This window comes from Ananas comosus, linkage group 17, assembly GCF_001540865.1.
Source record: "Ananas comosus cultivar F153 linkage group 17, ASM154086v1, whole genome shotgun sequence".
NCBI classification, from domain to species: Eukaryota; Viridiplantae; Streptophyta; class Magnoliopsida; order Poales; family Bromeliaceae; genus Ananas; species Ananas comosus.
In genome coordinates, this window is record NC_033637.1 from 353,597 (window position 1) to 373,676 (window position 20,080).

The window sequence follows — 20,080 nt, forward strand, 5'->3', positions numbered from 1 at the left end:
AAAAGGTGGCTTGGATTGTTAGTTGGGCTTTAAAAAAGGTAGGCTTGGGGCTCGGCCAATCCCAGGTTTGGGCCCATGCATCAACAAAAGACGATGGCCTATGAATGAGAAATTATCGCGATGCACTTGTACAGCTTCTACACTGCAGATTATTCCATCCGTCGCACCTAGTCAATGGCCACTCCCAAAATGCTGTAGCTTTTGAAGGGGTTAAAGCTTTGATGCTTAATTAATTGATAGTTAGTTTGGTTTGGTTCGGTTCACGGGATATGTACAAATGCACCCGGTTCACACAATAGCTTCTTTGTAAAGTGCAAGCCCGGCCCATCAAAGGAGATGGCCCAAAGATGCTTTAGCGAAGCCCACATTCTTTACTCGTGGAGCCTGAGCGCAAGGGCTTAACGATCGGGTGCGAAATTAGGGTTTATCTCAGGCGGGAACTTCGCCGCTTGGGAGCGAAGAAATCTAGTTGAAAGGTCCACCTTTAGACTAGCAGTAGGGTTTAGGGTTTTGCAGAGTGGTGCATATCGCCCTCTTCATCTCCTCCCTTGTTCGCTTCGATCTCCATGCTCTGCTCTCTTCGCCACTCGATTGGTATTTGGCGGCGATCGACAAATCCTGCTTGTGAGTTTCTCATCTCATCCTATTTGAGCACCATCTTAGCTTTGAATTCACCCGAAGAAGTGCCCAATTATGAACCAGAACCCGCTTGCGCACTCCACGATCAAAGCTTCTATCAAAACCCTCAGCGATTTCTCGGAAAAAACCTTGCTTTGGGGCGCCATGAGAGTTTGGAGCCTACCCTAATCGGGCTCCGAAAACAGATGCAGGAATGCGCAAAAGGTGGGGACTTGGTGGGAGCTTTTAATGCTATGAGGTACATGGAACCCACTGTTCTCGATTACAATGCCCTGCTTTACCGTTATCTCAAATCGGATAATGTTTCGGGGGGTGAATTGGTGAGGATTTTTGAAAGAATGAAGAGATTCGGGCCGTATCCGAATGTTTGGACTTTCAATGTGCTCTCTAATGGATTTTGTCGATTGGGGTTATTGGAAGATGCTGTAAATATGCTCGAGGAAATGTCTAGCTATGGATTCGTTCCTTCTTTTACATCGCTGAAGATATTGTTGAATAAGTCATTAAGTTCAGGGAGTTATGGATTTTCTTGCAAAGTATTAAGTTTGATGTTACACTTGGATTATCCGCTAAGCTTGCAAGTTTTGAACAGGCTTATATATAGTCTCATCAAAGTTGGCAGAGTTAGTCTGGCTTATGACATTTTCTCAATGCTTTTGAATAAGGGTTTTAAGCCCAATGTGTATACTTATAATCCTATTCTTCTTGGCTTATGCAAGTGCGGTCAGAGCTGCACTGCGTTATCTCTTTTCTTTGCCTTGAGGAAGAAAGGATTTTGCCATAATCTTTATTCTTATACAGCGTTAGTTCTTGGGTTCTGTAAGGAAGGACTTTTGAAAGAGGCTTATCAAATTTTGGAGCAAATGCGGAACGAAGGATTGAAGCCTTCTGTTGTTACATACACTATATACATCAAGTTTCTTTGTAAGTATAATAAGATCGACGAAGCCCTGGATATTTTTCATACACTGGGAAAAGAAAACAAACATGCAGATCTGGTCTTGTATAATGTACTTCTCCATGCTCTTTGTTATCATAACAGGATGTCAGAAGCCCGTAAATTGGTCCATTGCATGGAAGAGAACGGTTTGCTTCCTGATCGTTTCACATATTGTGCTTTAGCTGGAGGTTTATTGAGATCTGGGTATGTTAAGAGGTGCCAAACTCTTTTATGTAGAATCCTTTCAAGCACCAGTTTTGCGGATGTTGTCACTTGGAACATATACTTCCACAGCTTATGCTGTGATGGCAAAGCTAGAGAGGCATTAGCTACTGTAAATTCCTTGGTAGAGAAAGGATTCACCCCCTCAGTTGTGACATATAACACCATTTTGAAAGGGTTTGTTAGGGAGCAGAACATTGACGAGGCCTTAGAGAAGTTAGACCAGTTTCATTGCGATGAAGTTGGACCCGACTTGATTTCCTTCAATACGATATTGTCTGCAGCGTGCAAGCAGGGAGACTCTTCTATTATCCGGAGGGTTCTCGATCGTATGGACATTGAAGGAGTCAAGCTTGACGCTGTTAGCATGACGTGTTTAATTCGGTATTTTTGTAATTCCGGGAAGTTTATTGAGAGCTTTAAGCTTCTGAAACATATGATATGTAATGGTCACAAGCCTACCACATTAACCTATAACGTTCTTCTTGACTGCCTTTGCAAGAAAGGGTTGGTTATAAATGAATATAAATTATTGCACAACTTCAGATACATGGGAATTGATCCAGATACTACTTCCTATAATATTCTTATACATGCTTCAATTAAGAAAGCTGATTATTTTACAGCTGAGCGCTTGTTAAAGGAAATGTACAGCCAAGGAGTGATGCCTGATGCTGTCACTTATGCATCTCTAAGCTATGGTTTTTGCAAAGAGGGGAATATAGCTGCTGCCTTGAGTTTGGAGCACCAGATGTTGGAGAATGGAGTGAAACCAAGTGTCTCGTATTACAATACAATAATGGATGCTATGTTTAGAATGGGCAGGCTGTGGGATGTCTTCTTACTTCTCAGCAAAATGGAAATAGAAGGAATCCAGCCAGATAGCATTTCCTTAAAGATTTTGAATCGTGCAAGTGCCAAAGGTCGAAAGAAACAGTTTCCAAATGCCATGAAGGTTCTTGAAATACTAATGAAGACAGCCAGTAATTCGTCTGGATTGGAAGCAAATTGAACCACTCGGCTTCTAATGAACTATTTGCTCATGGTTGATCCCAGACTCGGTGCTGTATTTAACTCAGGAGGTATGCTTGTTATTTTTCATCAATGAGGTACTCATCTGGTTTCAGGTAAAAGTAAAACTTTTTTTTTAAAAAAAATTCCTTTAGTTGGTCACAAGAATGAGCTACTGATCTACATTGATGATGCTTGAGGAGGAACCTAAAAGATAAAGGGAAATCCTGTTTTTGGCCAAGGTCAGTTGGATTCACTTTCTGCTGTATTTCATTTTCAGTTCAACTTTAGATAAGTAAATTATGCCTATGCAGCACTCTTTCATATATAAAACTAAAATAGGGGAATCATTTGAAAGTTGCACGCTAGCTTTCATTGGTATGGACCAATGATTTGATGTTGATTAAATGAGAGCTACCGAGAGCTTTAGTTACTCTTTTTCCCATTCTCTGGCTATTTGTTAACAAAACAATCTGAAGAGAAGAGTACACAAGGATCTATTTGATGCTTAGGGCTTGTTTGTTTGTCCGTAAGTGATTTTCAGATTGAATTTAGGTTGAAAATCACTTCTAATTAAACTGAAATTCAAGTGGAATTTTTTTTTCCACCGCTATTTGTCTGATAGGAAGTCAATGGCTTTGAAACTGTAGTTATTCCTTTTTGTTTTTTTTTTTCCTTTTTTGTTTTACTGAAAATTTTCACACTAGTGAATTAGAGGGCAAAAAAAGTTACAACATTTGATTTTTTACTATTTTTTCTGGTCTCTCTCTCGTAATTGACTTCAGCACCCCTCATAACGAATTTAGTTACGATATTTTGGGAAAGTAGAGTCACCGGTAAATTTAATTTAGGCCAAACCAAACAACAAAAGTGAGTATTAATAATTTCCTCTACTTTCAGTAGAACAGGCATGCCCTTAGTAACTTATTCGACTATCACTCTAGCATGATTTTGCAACTTTTTTGTGCAGTACTACAGATTAAAAAGAGCATCCGTGAAAAGAAAAGGAAAAAAGAGCATCCGTGGAAATTATCTTGTTATCAATCTTTTTCGTGCTTTGATTTGAAATTGTGAGCTTTCACAATGTTCACAGGATGTCAAGATTATACTCTTTTGGCTTCGCTGGCTTGGCCAGACCTCGTACTTGAATAGCTCTGTATGTTGGGTTACCCGGAACATATCGAGTGTCAGAGATTTGGTGCCAACCTTTATACGGTGAATATTACCAGCTTCTTGTGGCTTTGAAGCTTGCTCTTCAGGTCAGTATGTCTTTTAATTATGTGAAAAATGATAAATGCTGCCATATTTTTCTTTTCTTTCCTGAGTACTGTTGTTGGAATAATTTTTAAAAAATATATTGGAATTTCAATCAGGTCAGATATCTTGAAGCTCATGTAAGATGGCTGAACCTTACTTCTCCAGATCAAATTGCTTTGGATGAGAAAGATTCAGATGCTTGTGCTGCTCTCAGAAGAGCGGTAATATGCGACAGTAAGAATGAAAGTAAGACAATGTATGCACCAAGGTCGCTCGATACAAAAGTTCCCCTCTGTGCAACAGAGGATAATTGAAGCGGAGGAAAATGAGGATGAGAAGGGCGAGTGTTTTTCCGAGAACCAAATAGCATTTTACTTATGAGAGAGCTGAAAGAGAAAGACGAAGCGAATGCTTCACCTCGGTTGAAGATGGTAAGCATGCATCCTTTACCAAAAGTCTCAAAGCAAGAAAATAAATGCCTAGATATACAGACTCCCTTTCTCAAGGGAGTAAAAACAACCTAGCAAGTCATCTTGTCTCGTCGTGCCCTAGTGATGGTGGGTTGGTATTTTCTCTACTCTGATGCCGTGTTCTTTAATTTTGCTAGTCAAACTGAAAATAATTTGTAAATTTTCTGCGTATGTTCCTCCCCCTCGACCGTGATAGACCGTCACATGTAACTAGGCAACGATCTCAAAGGATGCCAATAAAATGGACCGTGAAAATAGTCCCTATTTGGATGGAAAAAAGTGATAGCTAGGTGGAAGCAAATCCAAGATCGGAGTCGATGCGTTGTGATGCATAGTCTCTCAGTGGAGTGGGGGTATTTGCGTTGTGTGTTTGTTGCTGAAGTAATGGGAATGCGTTACCTACCCCATCGCACTTTGATTATGGGTTTTCTATTTCTCATTATTTTTTGCGCTTGAAATGTTAGATACGATTAGCCGAAAGAAAGAAGGTCCGCTGTGTGAAGAATATTTATGTTATCATTCAACAAAATGGATTTACGGTCGCCGGGCAGTCAGAGTTGTTTTGGTAAGCTGCTGGCTGCTGCAGAAAGTTCTGCCAGCTTCCACACGATAGACAGACGGTAGAGGAAGTACTTGTCTCTGCACTCTCCAGCCCAGGAGATTGACAAATTCGTGGCCTTTTTGGGCCTTCGCATAACAGAGCACCTCAAAATGTTACAACGAAATGACATCATTTTACACCAACAAGAAAAACACCATCGTCGTGGTAATAGTAATCATCATTTCCCGCTTGGATCATCATTTCCCGCTTGGATTGTGAATAATAATAAATCCACAAAATTCTACGCACCTTGTCTCTCTATTCCGAGATGATCTCTCCTTTGGGCCCGAATCTCTTCTTTAGCTCACCAAGCTCCTCCGGGCTGAGCCCAAAAGCCTTCTCCAGAAGCCCATCCTTGATCCCGGATCCGAACACCGTGCTCGGTATCCTCACCACGCCCGGATTCTCGCTGTTGAAGCTCCCGAATATGGTCGCCGGGTTGTCCCCGACGTTCATCTGGAAATGGATCATCCCTTTCGGGAACACCATCACCTCCCCCTTCTCGATCACCTTGGCGTAGACCCGGCCCACCGAGTCCACGAACCCGGCGTAGACGCGGCCCGCGAGGACCAGCGCGGTCTCGGTGGCCCGCGGGGGGCTAGGTCGGCACGTGCGAAGGACGTGCCGAGCGTGTGGAGGCCCGGGAACTGGGCCGGGCCCACGGAGAGGCCCGCGAACCCCATCTGGTTCGAGAAGTTGCCCGGGGCCCGGATCCCGGAGAAGACGAAGTCGCCCGCGGTGGAGTTGGCGGGGCTCTTGCACGGGTACGTGGCCAGCCGGGCGAGCTCGACCGGGCCCGAACCGGAGTCGGGGACGCAGAAGTCCTGGACCGGGTCCGAGTCCGCGGTCGACCGGGGGAGGAGGACGAGGAGGATGAGGAAGAAGAGGGGCGCCATGGGCTAGTGACCTCGGTGTCTCTGGAGTCTGGACCAGGGCTACTAAAGCTTTTATTGGAATAAGGCGTTTATATAAAATACCTATAAAGGTATCGGGGCTCTCGTTATAATGTGAAAATAAAAATGTGCGTTGGCTTTTTGGCAGATTAGATAGTGGGTGGTCCCTGACTCCCTGGTTTTGTCGTCGGCTATAGCAACGTTGATTTTTGATTTGTCGGGAGAGGCTTCTGTTATACGTAAGAGGTAGGAGAGGCGATTGTGGAGGATATTTCTTAGCGAAGTTTTGTAAGTAAGGTGGGTATGGTGATTGGGTATATAAGTTATGATTTATTAGGATTATTACTGATCTTTCCTTTAATCATAAGCGCGCAGCTTAAAGAGTTTCTTTTACTCCTCTCCAATAAACAAGGGATGGCTTGGAAAATCCGCATACCTTTTCATGATTATGATGAATGAAGAAATTTCAGATAGTCATATTACCAGCTGTTTGCTGCTTTGTTTAAGTTTGGTAAGATTCCGGAAGAGCGCACATTCCTTGGAGAAACAAGATTCAAACTCGGACCGTATAGCCGTAAAAGTAGGTTGCCAATCAATATGTTCTCTTATAAATTCTAAATTACAATGCCATGAGCCTCACACAATGTTCGTTTTACACGTATGGATGTGGAGCTGTTTGAGCATGAGAAAACCACCTATGCCATCCCAGACATGGTAAAGCCCACGTTTAGTCCACAGCTTGAATATCCTACCTGGGCCTTAATAGCACTGCACTTTGCAACTTCAACCCTGCCTAAAAGCTGCAGTAATTGCAAATTAAGGTGGCACGTGGAACCAAATAAGCCTTGAAGAAGCCAATAAACTACACTACAGGTGGTTATCTTTGCTAATCTATACATTATTCCTCCACGAGAGATGCGAGAATCAGAAGGGATGCCATCCTGGTGTTTCCTTCCCTGTTCTGCAATTTATCAGATATGTATAAGAACTGGTATCTCATATCTATTTTTGATAGGAGCTATTTTTCAGTTCTGCCCAGTTAGAAGGCAAGAAGCAGTCACTCTTAAGCGGCAAACCTATTAGAAATATTCGAGGCTTAGTTGCCTCACCTTGTAGCTCAGTTAAGTTCCTTATTGAATGAAGCGATAGCATGCTACCTTTTCTCAAAAAAAAAAAAAAAATATACATATGTCACTCTCAGAATATGACCAAAAAAAAAAAAAAAAAAAAAAAACCTATCTGAAATAGTATGGACTTGTTTATTCCGGACAAAACAAAATTTGTGCATATCACCGCCTGATATCCCCGGGGTAAAGTTGGTAGCCACCTCTCAATATAACATGTGCTGAAAACGGGACCGAATAAAATTAAGGCCCATTGTTTAGGAGATGTAAGATAAACTTCTCTCTTATTCAGCAGCAGCAGTCGAAGATAAGGCTATAAAACCCCGGGCTGAAGCTTCCAAGTTCACACCCAACAGAGTTTTAAGTTAGCCCAATGGTTTGAGGTTTTATGCAGTAACGATTCCAGTCAACATGCCTAAAATAATTACAGGAAGTTCATGGGTACAATAGAAGCGAACCAACACCAGCTGTGGTCCACAATTTAGTAAGTCTCCACGAATGTGAAGGTATTAATAGCTATCTTCCTCGGTTTCGGGTCTTCGAAGGTAGTAGCGCAGACAATTAGTCAACACCTGCATGTTACACAAAAAGATTATGAGCGAAATGTTCATTGCTCCAATGACCCCTCAAGATGAGTGCATAATGAGAAATTACTCGGGGGTGAATTTTGCCTCTATTTTTTCCCCCCTTTTACTATTGTGGGAAGATCAGCAAACTGTATATTTGTGGTCTTATCTATCAACTAGAAACAAAATTGAACAAGGAATTCTTTTTTCCTTAATATTCAAAAGTGACGAGTTCTGTAAACCAAACAACATCAAGAAAAACCTACAAAATTTCATATAAAAGTATCATATGTTTACATAGTTCCAACAGTTAATTTCAGCATTACATATGTTTATATAATCTCTCTGGATACTTACCTAACGGTTAGAAGAATTACTGACTTTGCAGTAATACTATTCCAAGAACTTCTCAAAAAAGAAAACATACTCTATTGAAAGAAGGCCGAAAAGTCTCACCTGAGACAAGGAACTGTCGATTGCTGCACCTCTGTAGCTTACGTGGAATTTGTCCTTAGCAACCAGACCCTGTAAGATGACAAGGATAAGAATACAGGAAAAAAAAAAAAAAAGCCAATGACAGATGCTCTTTTAAAGGGTGAAAAGAGATGGAGCATACTTCAGTGTCGATCTCAGCTGATTCAACATCAATATTTATGTCAGTTATGATCTTGATGATTTCCAGAAGTAGACCAGGTCGATCAGCAGTCTCAATGTAAAGCAAGCTGGAGAATGCAGAAAATTCTGAGGGATAAGAAACACTTCCTTTTGGGGTGATAATGGATAAATTGAAAATGGAAAACCGAGGGGGAAGATTTATCTAATTTCCTTATCCCAATCAAACCGACTGTCCAATAGACCGAACATGTTTGCTTCAGCCAGCTCTGTTCAGTTTACTGAGGTAATGTAAAGACCTCTAAATCTATACATGCTCATAAATCTCTTCGATGCAATAACTCGTATAGAAATCAACAGACGATTACTGATCCATCAGAGGACAACTAAAGCACCACTCATGCACACATCCCTACGCATCTGTAAGTAGTCCTCCAAGATTTGCACGTTAAAAAGAAAATGAATACCACCTTGATTTAATTAAAAATGATTAAATTAGAAGCCGATATGGCGATATATGAATCTAGCAGTCTGGTACTGTGATCACTTAGAAACGATGCAGGTACGAAATGAACTGCAATTTCTACCATATTTTTTGCTTAGCGTGAAGCAGAAAAGCAGATGATTTGAACGAAAGATTGTTCTCTCTACAATATGGCGAAAGGTCATCATTTTGAAAATATTCTAGCAAGCAGCTCAGCATAAAATTTTCCAAAGAATACAATGCCATATGTTAGTATAAAAATTTTCTTGATAAATACGATGCTAAGGCATAGTATCAGTTACTGCACAATCATATATATATAGATGCAAGAGAATACCGGTGTTTTAAGTGACAAACCTTCTCTTTGGTCCATCATCTTGAAGAAGTACTTGTGTTGCAACGTCAACATCAAGCTTCATGTGAAGAGATAAAGGGATAAGGGTTCTCAGTTTAAAATATCATATAACACCACAATAAGGAAGGCATTAATCTTATTTAACAATTGAAATCTCAAGCTGCTAGCACAAATGCATCACTACATATATGCCAAACAACACATGAAAATGCCAAGGTAATTCAACTTTAGAGCTTGCATGGCAAGAATGAAAAACGTGTGGTTTAGAACATGCTTCTAATGAATATAATATTACCAGAAAGCCGACTCACTTGATTGGTGATTAATAAAATAAGAAAGCTTTTTACTTCAAATTCCATCAGAATATAAAAGCTGAATTTTAAATCACAGTGGATAAATCCAAGAAACAGGTGTGGAAGCCAGTAAGAAAGCTTTCCTGTCATGTACCAACCTAATTTCCATGATCAACTTCAGATTGAACTTACACTACCAAATATGTGATTCATCGGTGGTCCCTTGTTTGCAGTGCTGATCAAATACTTGACGCATGAGACAGTATCAAAAGTCTATCAACAGAACTCTACAGAAACTAGTGTGGCAAGCTATTAATAAATAAAATGTTGACATTAAGACATTTGATAAAATATTTCAAAAGAATTTTTGCAAAATAAATAAACAAAGATTCCAAGAAAGCATCCAATTCTCAATCCTCACAAGGAACCAACCAGCATGAAGTATTTGAAATATGTTTCTCTCATAAAATATTAGATCTAGTCACCTTCTTCTCTGGAGGTTTTATTCCGAAAACCTCACCCATTGCCAGCTTCTCACTGGATTCCTACAAATATATAGCTAAATGTAGTTAGGAGATAAAATTCCGAAAGGATTATTTAAACCAGCATAGAAAGTGAACATACTGGATGATACTTCAGAAGATTGCCGATTATTGTAAGACGAATTTTTTCTAACATGTCAGGATTCTCAACTTTTCGTCCCCTACAGACGTTGAAAACCAACAATTAGACGCAAATATAATAGTCTATTCCGCTGTCATATTATTACATAAAGACAAGGCATTCCATACGCATACAATGTTGGGGTAAAAAGTTTTTAGTAATGCTGAAAAACAAGAACACCCTTCTTAGTTGTTATCTTATGTGAATATAAGGACAGGACTACTAGAAAAACTGAATAACTCAGGTTGCAACTGCGTGAATGATCATTCAAAACAATAGGTAGATACAGAAGTTCAGAATCCATCGTTGCTGTTTTTGTGCATTAGAAGTTACAGCGAATGCAGGACAAGGCCAGGACAGTAATTGCATATTAAGAAATGAAAGGGACACACTTAAAGTGAAAGAAAGGAACAAAGGAAAATAAAAAATTGCAAGAAAAAGGGGCTGTTGGGCACAAGCAAGTTGGAAGGAAGGCTGATATAGGACAATAGATAGCCTAGGCTTTATTAAGATTTACAGGTTGACTAATGCACGTTGAAATAAAGAAAGCAAAAGAATAAAACTGTTAAGTACTTACCGTCGCATTATGAAGAACTTTGTTTGTACAACAGATGCCTCAGTTGTCACTGTTCCCTTAGTCACATCAAGGCCTAGGTCTTTGAGCGCCTTCATCTGCAGATGATGAGAACCAACATAAAAGTAAATCCCTTCTGTTTATCTACTATAACCTGCAAGCCTGTCATGTCTATGTACAAGTATAGTCTCACACTGAGCTGGCGAACTCCATAGTCACTCAATCCAGTATTTAGTTGATAACTTGATATACAGAGAAGGCAATGTAAAGATGTAAATGTTTCATGCCTATGAGTTGGTGCAATAATATGCACCATGAACATCAGAGTAAATATTAGAAAAGTATTTCTCTTTAATTGATTCTAATCTATGGCCATGCAAAACCACAAGGTGAACCTTGCTTCGATCTATCACAAGGATCAAAGATTATAAAATAGATTGTGTTTGAAAAGTTCTCCACTCGTTATCAATCGACTTAGTTGCAACACATATATCAGTTCAAAAAGATGAAAGTTATCTAAAAAAATATTCATAAAAATTTATTAAGAATGAAGCACAACAGCTCCACTTCCACCACACAATTGATAGATTGCTTTTTGTCGTCTGCCGGGAAAAATATACAAAAGAGTTGAAGACATTCAACAAACAGATTTAACTGGTACTAGAACATAAGTTAAGAAGAATAGAAAATATTAAGTTAACCGTGTCAAGAAGTGCCCCCAGACGATCCCCAAAGCTAAGCTGCACAATCGTTGCATCAGAATCTGAGTCTTGATCTATCAGCACTATCGGCATAGGAACCGAATCAGTCTCTCGTTCAGCCCCCTACATATAATTAATTCATAATAGTGAAATTCATTTAAATTCGATATTAAGGATGAAAATCAAATATATTCCACAGACAGGAGGATAAGAATTGCAAATTAAAGATGACCAAACAAGCTTTACTGTCTGCATGAATTAAACAGAACCAAGGCTTGCATAGGATCTCCTAAAGAAAATTATGAAAAGCAAGTGCAGACTTTAGTTACAAGGTCTCGCTTCTTCACTTTCTTCTTTCCATTACCCACTTAGTATCATTTAAGAATATAAAGATAGCTGTTTTTTTGTCTAATAGATATGCTTAGACAAACATTAGTGGCATTGACATAGATAATAAGCATTGTGAGTTCTGATTAAACTATGTGTTTTAGGCCCCTTTTTTTAATTTTTAATTTTTGCCCGAGTGTCAGTACGATTTTAGGTAGCCTTTCGACAGCTGATATGGGAAGTACAATACAATTACTCAAACAATGATAACAATTTGTTATTAATTAAAATTGATGAATATATCTTACCATTGAAGAAGATCCCAGAGTGTCCACAGAATTAATAGAAGATTGGGAGCCGATCCTACACCATATATTTAGTACATCGTCAGCAACAACATGCTAAACAAAGGAAACATCGACAGACAGAGCATCAAGCTAAAAAACTCGGATAACATAAAAGCAGTTCTTACAAAATAAAAAATTTAAATATTGACTGAATAAATCTAGATGTAAGAAAGAACCATCAAACAAAGCATCCAACTCCTTGTGCATCCTTTTGCTCCGGAGGAGGTAGAAACATCGATTTGATCAGATTAAGTTGGAGTTGGGTCTCCTCAGAGGGGTATGAGAGGAAAGGAGCTCCGGGAACTTACTTTCCAGCAAAAACATAATGAACACGATTCCGAACAATAATTAACTAAGAAAACCTGGTATAATCACAGCTTCTCCACTTAAAAAAAAAAAAAAATCCATGCTTCACCAAATTAAACCAGAAAAAAATCACAATAGCTCACAAAAAGTGCTCTGAACTCTAGATTCGTCTAGAAACTACGAAGTCAAACCAAAGAAAGCGAAAGAAAGCAACATCACATAAATCACTAACCCTAGAGCCAAAAACAGGAGAATCGAATCAACAACGATAAGATTATATCGCTGAAAAACTCAGATTCATGATCACAACACATCAAGAGTGAGGATCCGAGCTTACCCGCGGAAATCTCCGCTGAAGCCACCGCTTGCTGGGAGAGATCCATGGAGGAAGGTGGAGAACTTGCCAAGCTCGATCCGATAAGCGTGGTAGGATCGGAGAAACCCTAGAGTGGAAACCCTAGATCGGAGGAGAGGAAGGGTGGGGGAGGGGGAGGAGGAGAGCGGGTGAGAGCAGGTGAAGAAGCTCGCGAGAGCCATTGTCGCACTCTGCTGTGGTGGAGCTGTCGCCTTTCGTCGAGAAAAGTCTCACGGGGGAAGCTCACAGGTGGTGGGGATGAGGGCCGTTTTATCAAAGGAATTATTGTATGGACCTAGTCCACCACGTCATCCGTAGACTGGCCAACCCTCCGCCCTTCATCTTATCTCTTTTTGGCATATCCACCGTTCATTTGATCTCGGAGTTTTAAAAATGTAAAATCTTTTTTCTTCTAAGATGTGGATACGTTCAAAAAGATCGAAATGAATAGTGAATGACCGTGAGGTTTACTGATGACGTGGTGAACCTTGTTTAGGTAATAGCTTGTCGTTTTGTAGGCCGATAAGGTTCGAGATGGGGCCCATTCCTCTTGGGCCGACGCTGCCGATTGGCCGATTGGTTTCTCAGCGGAGCCTGGTATGAGTGGTAGAGGCCACGTCGGATGTCGCACGCGCGAGACCACACGTCAGCTCTCCGAGCCTGATTATGTCGACAACAAGGTTTCGCGTGGTCGATGTCTACCACGTCCTCAATGGACCCCTGAACTGGTCAAACCAGAATACAACATTTTTTTTTTTTCATTTTTTGCCACCACTGCTTGTAATTTACCCTTTTCTCCTTTAACTTCCGTTGTTTCGGGAAACGAGGAATACATGGCGAGCTCCTCTTCTCCACCTCTCGCCTCCAATGGCGACGCCCTCGTGAGCTCGAGCGCCTCGCGGCATCCTCTACTCCCCCTCCCCCCTCCCTCTTCTTCCAATTAGGTGGTAATTTAACCCTTCTCCACTCTATTCGTGATTTGATCTAACATATTTTCGATTTTTGAGTGTGTAGTAGTAGTAAGTGCTCGTAATTTTTTCTCTTTAAATTATGGGGGTTTTTTTTTTATTTTGAAGCAGTTGTTAATGCATTGCTAGATCTTCCTACTAGATACTTCGCTCAAGAATTTCTTTGATGAGGTAATTGAGAACGAAGTGTTTTCTAGTTCTAATCGGGTTTACGAGGCCTCGGAGCTTATCGGAGAGAATGTATTGTCTTTGTATCATTTTCTGATGTAGTTAGAAAATTAATTAGGATTTAAAAGTTTTATTTTTTGAATTATCGGATTATTACTTTAATTTACTTTTAGAGATTTTTAGAGATTGTTTAGGAATTTTTGGAGGAAATATTTTTTTTAAAAAAATTAGGGATTTGATTTTGTGCTTCTAGGTTTGCGTGATCTCCTCTAGCCTGTGTGCTTTCTTTTTTTTCTTACACGCTGGCAAAATTCTTTCTTCCTTAAGGTTAGTTTCGTGAATTTTTTCTCCATATTTTCTGAAATTTTGTCTATTTTCTGCATCTTTTTTATGTAGTTTCCCATTTTTAGTGCATCCTAAAGGATTTACAGTAGCCTTATTTTTTTCTGTCTAATCTGATATCTGTCAAAGCCCACAACAGTTGAGCAATGTTCACTAATAAGAATAATCCTTAAAGTTGAAAAAGAACAAAAGAGCAACATGGTCACCTAGGATCTTTATATATATATATATATATATATATATATATATATATAGTTGAGCTAAAATACTATCGATCGCAAACGGGCTCCGTTGTCACCCATTTGTTTTCAATGATCAAGTCTCCAAATCGACGATCGGCACCGTTGAACATGATCTATACCACTTGAAGTATTTAGAAATCAAATTTCAAATCTTTTCGACATCATTTGCCCAATGATCAAAGGGTTTCAAAATTTATAATTTTAATGGTTTGTTTGACGTGTTTCTCGTTTAACAGCATAAAGATATCCAAATCAATTAAATTTTGTTAGAAAATTTTTTAAACTATTTAAAACAAGATCTATACCTTGATCTTTGATTATAAGACTCATATCATCATTTTTTTTAAGAATATTCATTCAGCCGTTCATTTTTATGTCCACTCGATGGATAGAGAACAATATCGAAATATATGAAATTGATTTTTAACACTTCAAGAAGTATAGATCATGTTCAACGGTGCCAATCGTCGATTTGGAGGCTCCATCATCGAAACAAAGATGGGTGGCAACGAAGCCCGTTTGCTACGATAGTATTCTAGCTCAACTCTCTCTCTCTCTCTCTCTCTCTCTCTCTCTCTCTCTCTCTCTTAATATATATAATTATTATAGATATATATATATATATATATAAAACTAGGCTGGAATACTATCAATAGCACCAAGCTATTGGTGCTATTAGTTTTTTAACTTTAATATATATAACTTTTAGGGAGCGTTTGGTTCGCACTATGAAAAATTACTAGGAGTAAAAAGATATCAAAGAATCTTATTTCTATTCATCCTATTACTAAGAATGTAGTATTTCGGTGTTTGGTTCGTACGGTCATATTATTTAGTCATGTTATTTAAGATTACGAAAAATATACAATTAATTAATTTATTTATTTATTTATTTTTAAATAATACTATAAAAAATTTTAACATCTTTTTAGAAAAAAAAAGAGAGTATAATTAAAGACATAGAAAGAAAAATAGAGTCGAGATTAGAGAGAATGAGAGGATTGAGATTTAGAAAAAGAGGGGGAGAAATAGCTTAATTTAGAGAGAGAAAAAGAGTTAAAGTTTAGAAAGAAAAAGATAAGTTTAGAAAGAGATATGAGGTTAGAGTGTAAAAAAAAATAATACCAATTAGCCGGCGGATGGGAAGAAAAAAAAAGAGATTAGATATATTATAATTATTCCAATTCATTAATATAAGAATACCCACCCTCCCTCAAAGAAATAAGATTAGTACTTTGGGATGCATCTTATTTCCAAGTAAATTCAGTATTACCAACCAGATTACTTAGTGCGTTTAGCCAAACATCGTCATATTTTTTTATTCCTATTGGATTACTAGGAATCTAAAAAAGATAGCGCGAACCAAACGCACGCTAAATTTTATGGGTGTTTTCACTGCACATTGCTAACGATACCGGATGTCGACTAGCATCTGTTAATAAAGTGCAGGGATTACATAGTACTAGTAGTTTATAGGATAACTTAACGAAAAGAGAAGGAAAGAAAATAGAAGAAGTATAGTGTAAAAGGCACCTTGTAGTTAACTGTAACTAAGGCTTGATATACCTGCTTAAGCTCACTGTAGTTTTCCTGATGTTATGCTAGATTAGACAGTAATTTGGGATTAAAGTGTTTGACGGAGAACCAAGAATGGGAATATCCAAGATGGTTGGTTTGGCAGCAGCAACGCTATTCTTAGCATCTATTTGCCTGAAACTGTCCCGCAACACATTGATCATGGTGCCTATCCTGTTCGACTCATTGATTGCTTCTTTGGTTGCTGTTGCATCTCATAATTCAGTTAACTTTCCGTTAATCTTGGGAAAGAACTCTGATGGGAGATTCCCTCTCTGGTCAAAACTTATCTTTGCGCCATTTTTGCTGCTTGTTCGGGCCTATGTATATGTGAGAAGATTGAAGAGCAAAGAACCAGTATATAATGAAATTTCTGAAGGTTTATATGTAGGAGGGTGGCCTTATTCTTTAGACCAGTTGCCACCTGGTGGACCGGCAGTTATTGATTGCACATGTGAATTACCGAGAAGTTCCTTTATTCCAAAGGATGAATATCTATGCATTGCTACATGGGATACAAGGTCTCCTTCACCATCACAAATTGAATCTGCAGTTCGTTGGGCGTGTAGAAAAAGGGCCGAGAGGAAACCCATCTACGTCCACTGCGCATTTGGTGAGGTTCTGACATCTCTCCTAATTTCATAGGAGTTTCATAGAACTATATGTCTGTAATCCCTCTCTCTCTCTCTCTCTCTCTCTCTCTGAACTTTCAGCTATGATGTTTATAGTTATTTTGAAGTTATTGCATAGTAAGTGAAGAAAGTTTTTGTTCTTACTTTTAAAATTAGGGAACTCAGCACCTGGAGCTTCAATATAAGCATTAGTTGAGTGCCTATTGCCTAATTCTTTATTCCGTCCAGCTGAAAGATCTCAATTTGGCATTTTTAGCCACTGTGACCACTGATTGTTGGCAGAGAGACATAAAGTTGTATTTATTTTGTTGTTATCATCAAGCATTTAATTTTACATGCTTGAAGTTCTCTATTATGGCATGCACGAAATATAAGCTTGAATAAGGCTAGTTGCCTATTCGATTTGTTAACTTCCAACTTTGACAACCTCATTTATTGCAAAATAGTGATTTCTTCTATTATGAGTTAGCTGCAAGGCGCAGACGCCTTTCTATACTCTGTTTACGGACAACTCTAAGTTCAGTCAGTCTTAGGCTTTGAGGGCAATTATCATCCGCTTCTTGGGCCTGGGAATCAAGAATAAGTTTCATATTTCAGCTATCTATGGAAAGATAGAAACGAAACTCTACATTTTGGATTAATTTTGTTAGGCATCAATGCTCTCTGGTACTTAGGGCTCTTCATTTTGGGGGCATATATGATGCGACAATTATACTCTTTGGCTGACATTTAATACAAGAGGCTCCGGAATGTAGTCATTGCGCAATACATCTTCTCTTTTATGCATTGACTATTTGTTATTTTCTGAATCATTAGAGGACATATAATAAAGCATGTTAAAGGCACCTTTTTCACTCTTCTATTGTCACCTGACCTGCGACGGAGGTAGAAGGAAGTATATCATAGCATCTAGTTGAAACTAGGAAAAACAAATTTTTTTGCGAGAGAAAGGTAGCATGCTACCCGCTTCGTTTATTTCTTTTTAGAAATAAACTTAATCAAGCTTTTTGCCACTTGCGCTAGAGACGGTCGATAGAAAAGGCAAAATTGAGAGATTTTCTGGTTGTCATACAATTTCATTTTGTCGTTATGCGATTTCTTGATGTTGTGCTGTAACTTAACTTTCTTATAATAGCATATGCTAGGTGCATATTTCTACAAGAAAATTTGTGAGGTTTATAGGATCTCTTTGGGATGACAATTAATGTGCACTAAAGCGTTTATTATGTTCTGTATATTCTTCTGGTCTTTTGTGCAACTAAAATTGCCTAAGAAAATGTCTATCTTGGCAACATTTAAGCCTTACACGGGCGTATGCTACCTACTGGCATTATCATGTTCTCACTTAAACAAGGTTTATGATCATCTTTACTTGTCAGAGCCCTGTTCAAATTTTTGTGGTTAATAACATAACTTTTACTCTTTTTTTTATGGTTTTGATGGATCACGCAACAGGCCATGGAAGAAGTGTCTGCATCATGTCTGCCCTTCTGGTTGCGTTAGGTCTGGCTGATAACTGGAAAGAAGCTGAGAAGATTATTCGGGAAAAAAGACCAAAAATCAGAATGAATGTTCTTCACAGGAGAAACTTGGAAGAATGGTCCAAATACAGGCTTTCATCAAAAACAGGGTAGCTAATTTTGCTCTCACCTTTGTGACTATTTATGTGCCTTGGAGAAGCATCTATCCTGCAACTTTCCCTACATATTTTAGCTTTAAAATGGATCTCTTTATGCAAACAATGGTCTATTGTGAGCCATTAGGTATGCTGAAGCCGACATGTCAGTGTTTTTAGTCTTATGCTTCTATCTTGAGTAATCGCCATTCATGCATGCTTGTTTACCTTTTCCTTGTGAAGCCACTTCCGTTTGTTTCAGATTTTTGCTGATACACACAAACAATATATATTTAGAGACATCTTTATATATTCGAACCGCTACTCGTTTGTTTTTTCTCTTACCAACAGCTTTTAAACCTTTTACTTCTCTTACGCCCCCTATTTTCAGCCGTCTATTAACATAATCTTTTTAACTTCGGGTAAACTCTAATTTACCCCATTGTGATATAGTGCATTTTAACTTTGTCCCCCTATGATTTAAAAATTTACACTTAATTATTTTGTGGCTTAATGCTTTCTTATTTTGCCACCCGGTGGTTTGTAAAGTTACAGGTAACTACTCCATGATTTTACTTTTTTTTTTGTTTGACTTTAAGAATCTATTATTAAACAAGATACAACTCCGTAATTTTTCATAAATTTTACCTTGTTTTTCGGTAAAACAAAAATAAAACTAAAAAATAATTATGTATATTATTTTTTTTAATCATAATATAACAAAGTAAAATATGTGCATAAATAGAAATTTACCCTTCAATTCTCCTTGTAAAGAAAGAATGAAATCTGGAAAGCTTATCTTCTAAGTCTCTGGATGTTTCTTTCTATCTACCTTTGCTGCACAAGAAGATGTCCTTGAACGCTAATTCCACAATTTCTAAGTTCTGATACAATCTGTTGGGATTATTATTCTGCTTTTAGATAGATTATAAGGTTTTTAACTCTAGCACTTGCATTAATGAGATGACTACAAATTTGAAACCCACACTTACCCCCTTTGTATGTAAAAAATAATAATAACAATAATAAAGTGGAGAGTTATTGTTGACTGAGTCATCATTTAGTGGTACTAAAAATAATAGACATCAGTTTTTGGACTCCAGCTATTATTATTTCAAATATAATGCTTTTCGTCCCGTCGCCAATTAGTTGCACTGCTAATCTGCAGATCAAAGAGATTATTTTCTGGACCCTAGCAATTGTTAGGAATATCACATTAAAAATGCTAAGCTCGACCGACTGTCCATAAAGCAAGTGACAAAGGGCTTGGTGGTTGGTACCCGAGACCCAACTTCGAATCCTAGTTGATTCATATTTCTATCTAAGTTTATTTCTAAATAAAATAAACGAAGCGGGTAGCGTGCTACCTATCTCTCTCAAAAAAAAAAAAAATGCTAAGCTTGACTATATTTTCTTTTGGTAAAGCATTTTTTAGTACATCAGTGGTGATTTTGTATAGTAAATCCATCTGCCCTTTTTTTTTCTCAACCGATGGTTTAAAAGACTTATTTTTTTGATAAATAAATAATATGCTATTCGTTTCGTTTATTTCATTTAGAAATAAATATAGCCGGAAATATGAATTAACTAAAATTTAAATTTAGAATCCCAAATATCAATCAACAAATTGTATTTTTTTGTCACTTACATTATGTACGGTCGGCATGGTTTAAAAGACTTTGCTGCAATAATGAGTTGCTGCTGCATTTTGATTTTCTGCTGTATGAGCTTACTGCAGATTTGATTCGTGCCAGAAACTAATTAAAACTTCCTACAGCTTTAGGTATTTGAAATATTA

At 38.2% G+C, this 20,080-nt stretch overlaps 4 protein-coding genes across 11 annotated transcripts; 2 read left to right on the plus strand and 2 right to left on the minus strand.

The window, feature by feature from the left end:
• LOC109723170 (pentatricopeptide repeat-containing protein At5g16640, mitochondrial-like) lies at positions 398-4,976 on the plus strand. Of its 5 annotated transcripts, none has more exons than XM_020251443.1 (4): positions 398-2,883; positions 2,968-3,054; positions 3,783-4,071; positions 4,186-4,976. In XM_020251443.1, exon 1 carries the CDS (start codon positions 567-569, stop codon positions 2,811-2,813), a length of 2,247 nt encoding a protein of 748 aa, XP_020107032.1. In that variant the 5' UTR covers positions 398-566; the 3' UTR covers positions 2,814-2,883; positions 2,968-3,054; positions 3,783-4,071; positions 4,186-4,976. The 5 variants fall into 5 exon arrangements, with proteins under 5 accessions (XP_020107032.1, XP_020107033.1, XP_020107029.1 ...); XM_020251444.1 differs by having other exon boundaries at positions 3,906-4,071; XM_020251440.1 differs by having other exon boundaries at positions 398-3,054.
• LOC109723171 (germin-like protein 2-4) lies at positions 5,201-6,116 on the minus strand. The gene is given in 2 exon segments (XM_020251446.1): positions 5,201-5,736; positions 5,739-6,116. Coding segments are annotated over 2 exon segments (636 nt in total). The 5' UTR covers positions 6,037-6,116; the 3' UTR covers positions 5,201-5,398.
• On the minus strand, positions 7,396-12,991 carry LOC109722834 (ACT domain-containing protein ACR12-like). The gene is made up of 10 exons (XM_020250991.1): positions 12,723-12,991; positions 12,041-12,095; positions 11,406-11,528; positions 10,708-10,802; positions 10,092-10,170; positions 9,953-10,012; positions 9,177-9,232; positions 8,340-8,445; positions 8,180-8,248; positions 7,396-7,729 (listed from the first exon to the last, which is right to left on the minus strand). Exons 1-10 carry the CDS (start codon positions 12,920-12,922, stop codon positions 7,667-7,669), a joined length of 906 nt encoding a protein of 301 aa, XP_020106580.1. The 5' UTR covers positions 12,923-12,991; the 3' UTR covers positions 7,396-7,666.
• Positions 13,508-18,594, plus strand: LOC109722835 (uncharacterized protein YnbD-like). Of its 4 annotated transcripts, none has more exons than XM_020250994.1 (3): positions 13,508-13,687; positions 16,066-16,648; positions 18,123-18,594. In XM_020250994.1, the coding sequence occupies exons 2-3, from the start codon at positions 16,111-16,113 to the stop codon at positions 18,299-18,301; spliced, it is 717 nt and encodes a 238-aa protein (XP_020106583.1). In that variant the 5' UTR covers positions 13,508-13,687; positions 16,066-16,110; the 3' UTR covers positions 18,302-18,594. The 4 variants fall into 4 exon arrangements, with proteins under 4 accessions (XP_020106583.1, XP_020106582.1, XP_020106581.1 ...); XM_020250993.1 differs by having other exon boundaries at positions 13,509-13,687; positions 16,071-16,648; XM_020250992.1 differs by having other exon boundaries at positions 13,509-13,684.

Bases quoted from the DNA above. Each gene is read 5' to 3' on its own strand.
- LOC109722835 (XM_020250994.1), top strand. From the start codon at position 16,111: ATGGGAATATCCAAGATGGTTGGTTTGGCAGCAGCAACGCTATTCTTA. The intron at 16,649-18,122 runs GTGAGGTTCTGA...ATCACGCAACAG, and splicing joins CTACGTCCACTGCGCATTTG to GCCATGGAAGAAGTGTCTGC.
- LOC109723170 (XM_020251440.1), top strand. From the start codon at position 567: ATGCTCTGCTCTCTTCGCCACTCGATTGGTATTTGGCGGCGATCGACA.
- LOC109722834 (XM_020250991.1), bottom strand. From the start codon at position 12,922: ATGGCTCTCGCGAGCTTCTTCACCTGCTCTCACCCGCTCTCCTCCTCC. The intron at 10,171-10,707 runs GTAAGTACTTAA...CAACGTCTGTAG, and splicing joins AAGTTCTTCATAATGCGACG to GGGACGAAAAGTTGAGAATC. The intron at 9,233-9,952 runs GTGACTAGATCT...CTTCACATGAAG, and splicing joins TAAAACCTCCAGAGAAGAAG to CTTGATGTTGACGTTGCAAC.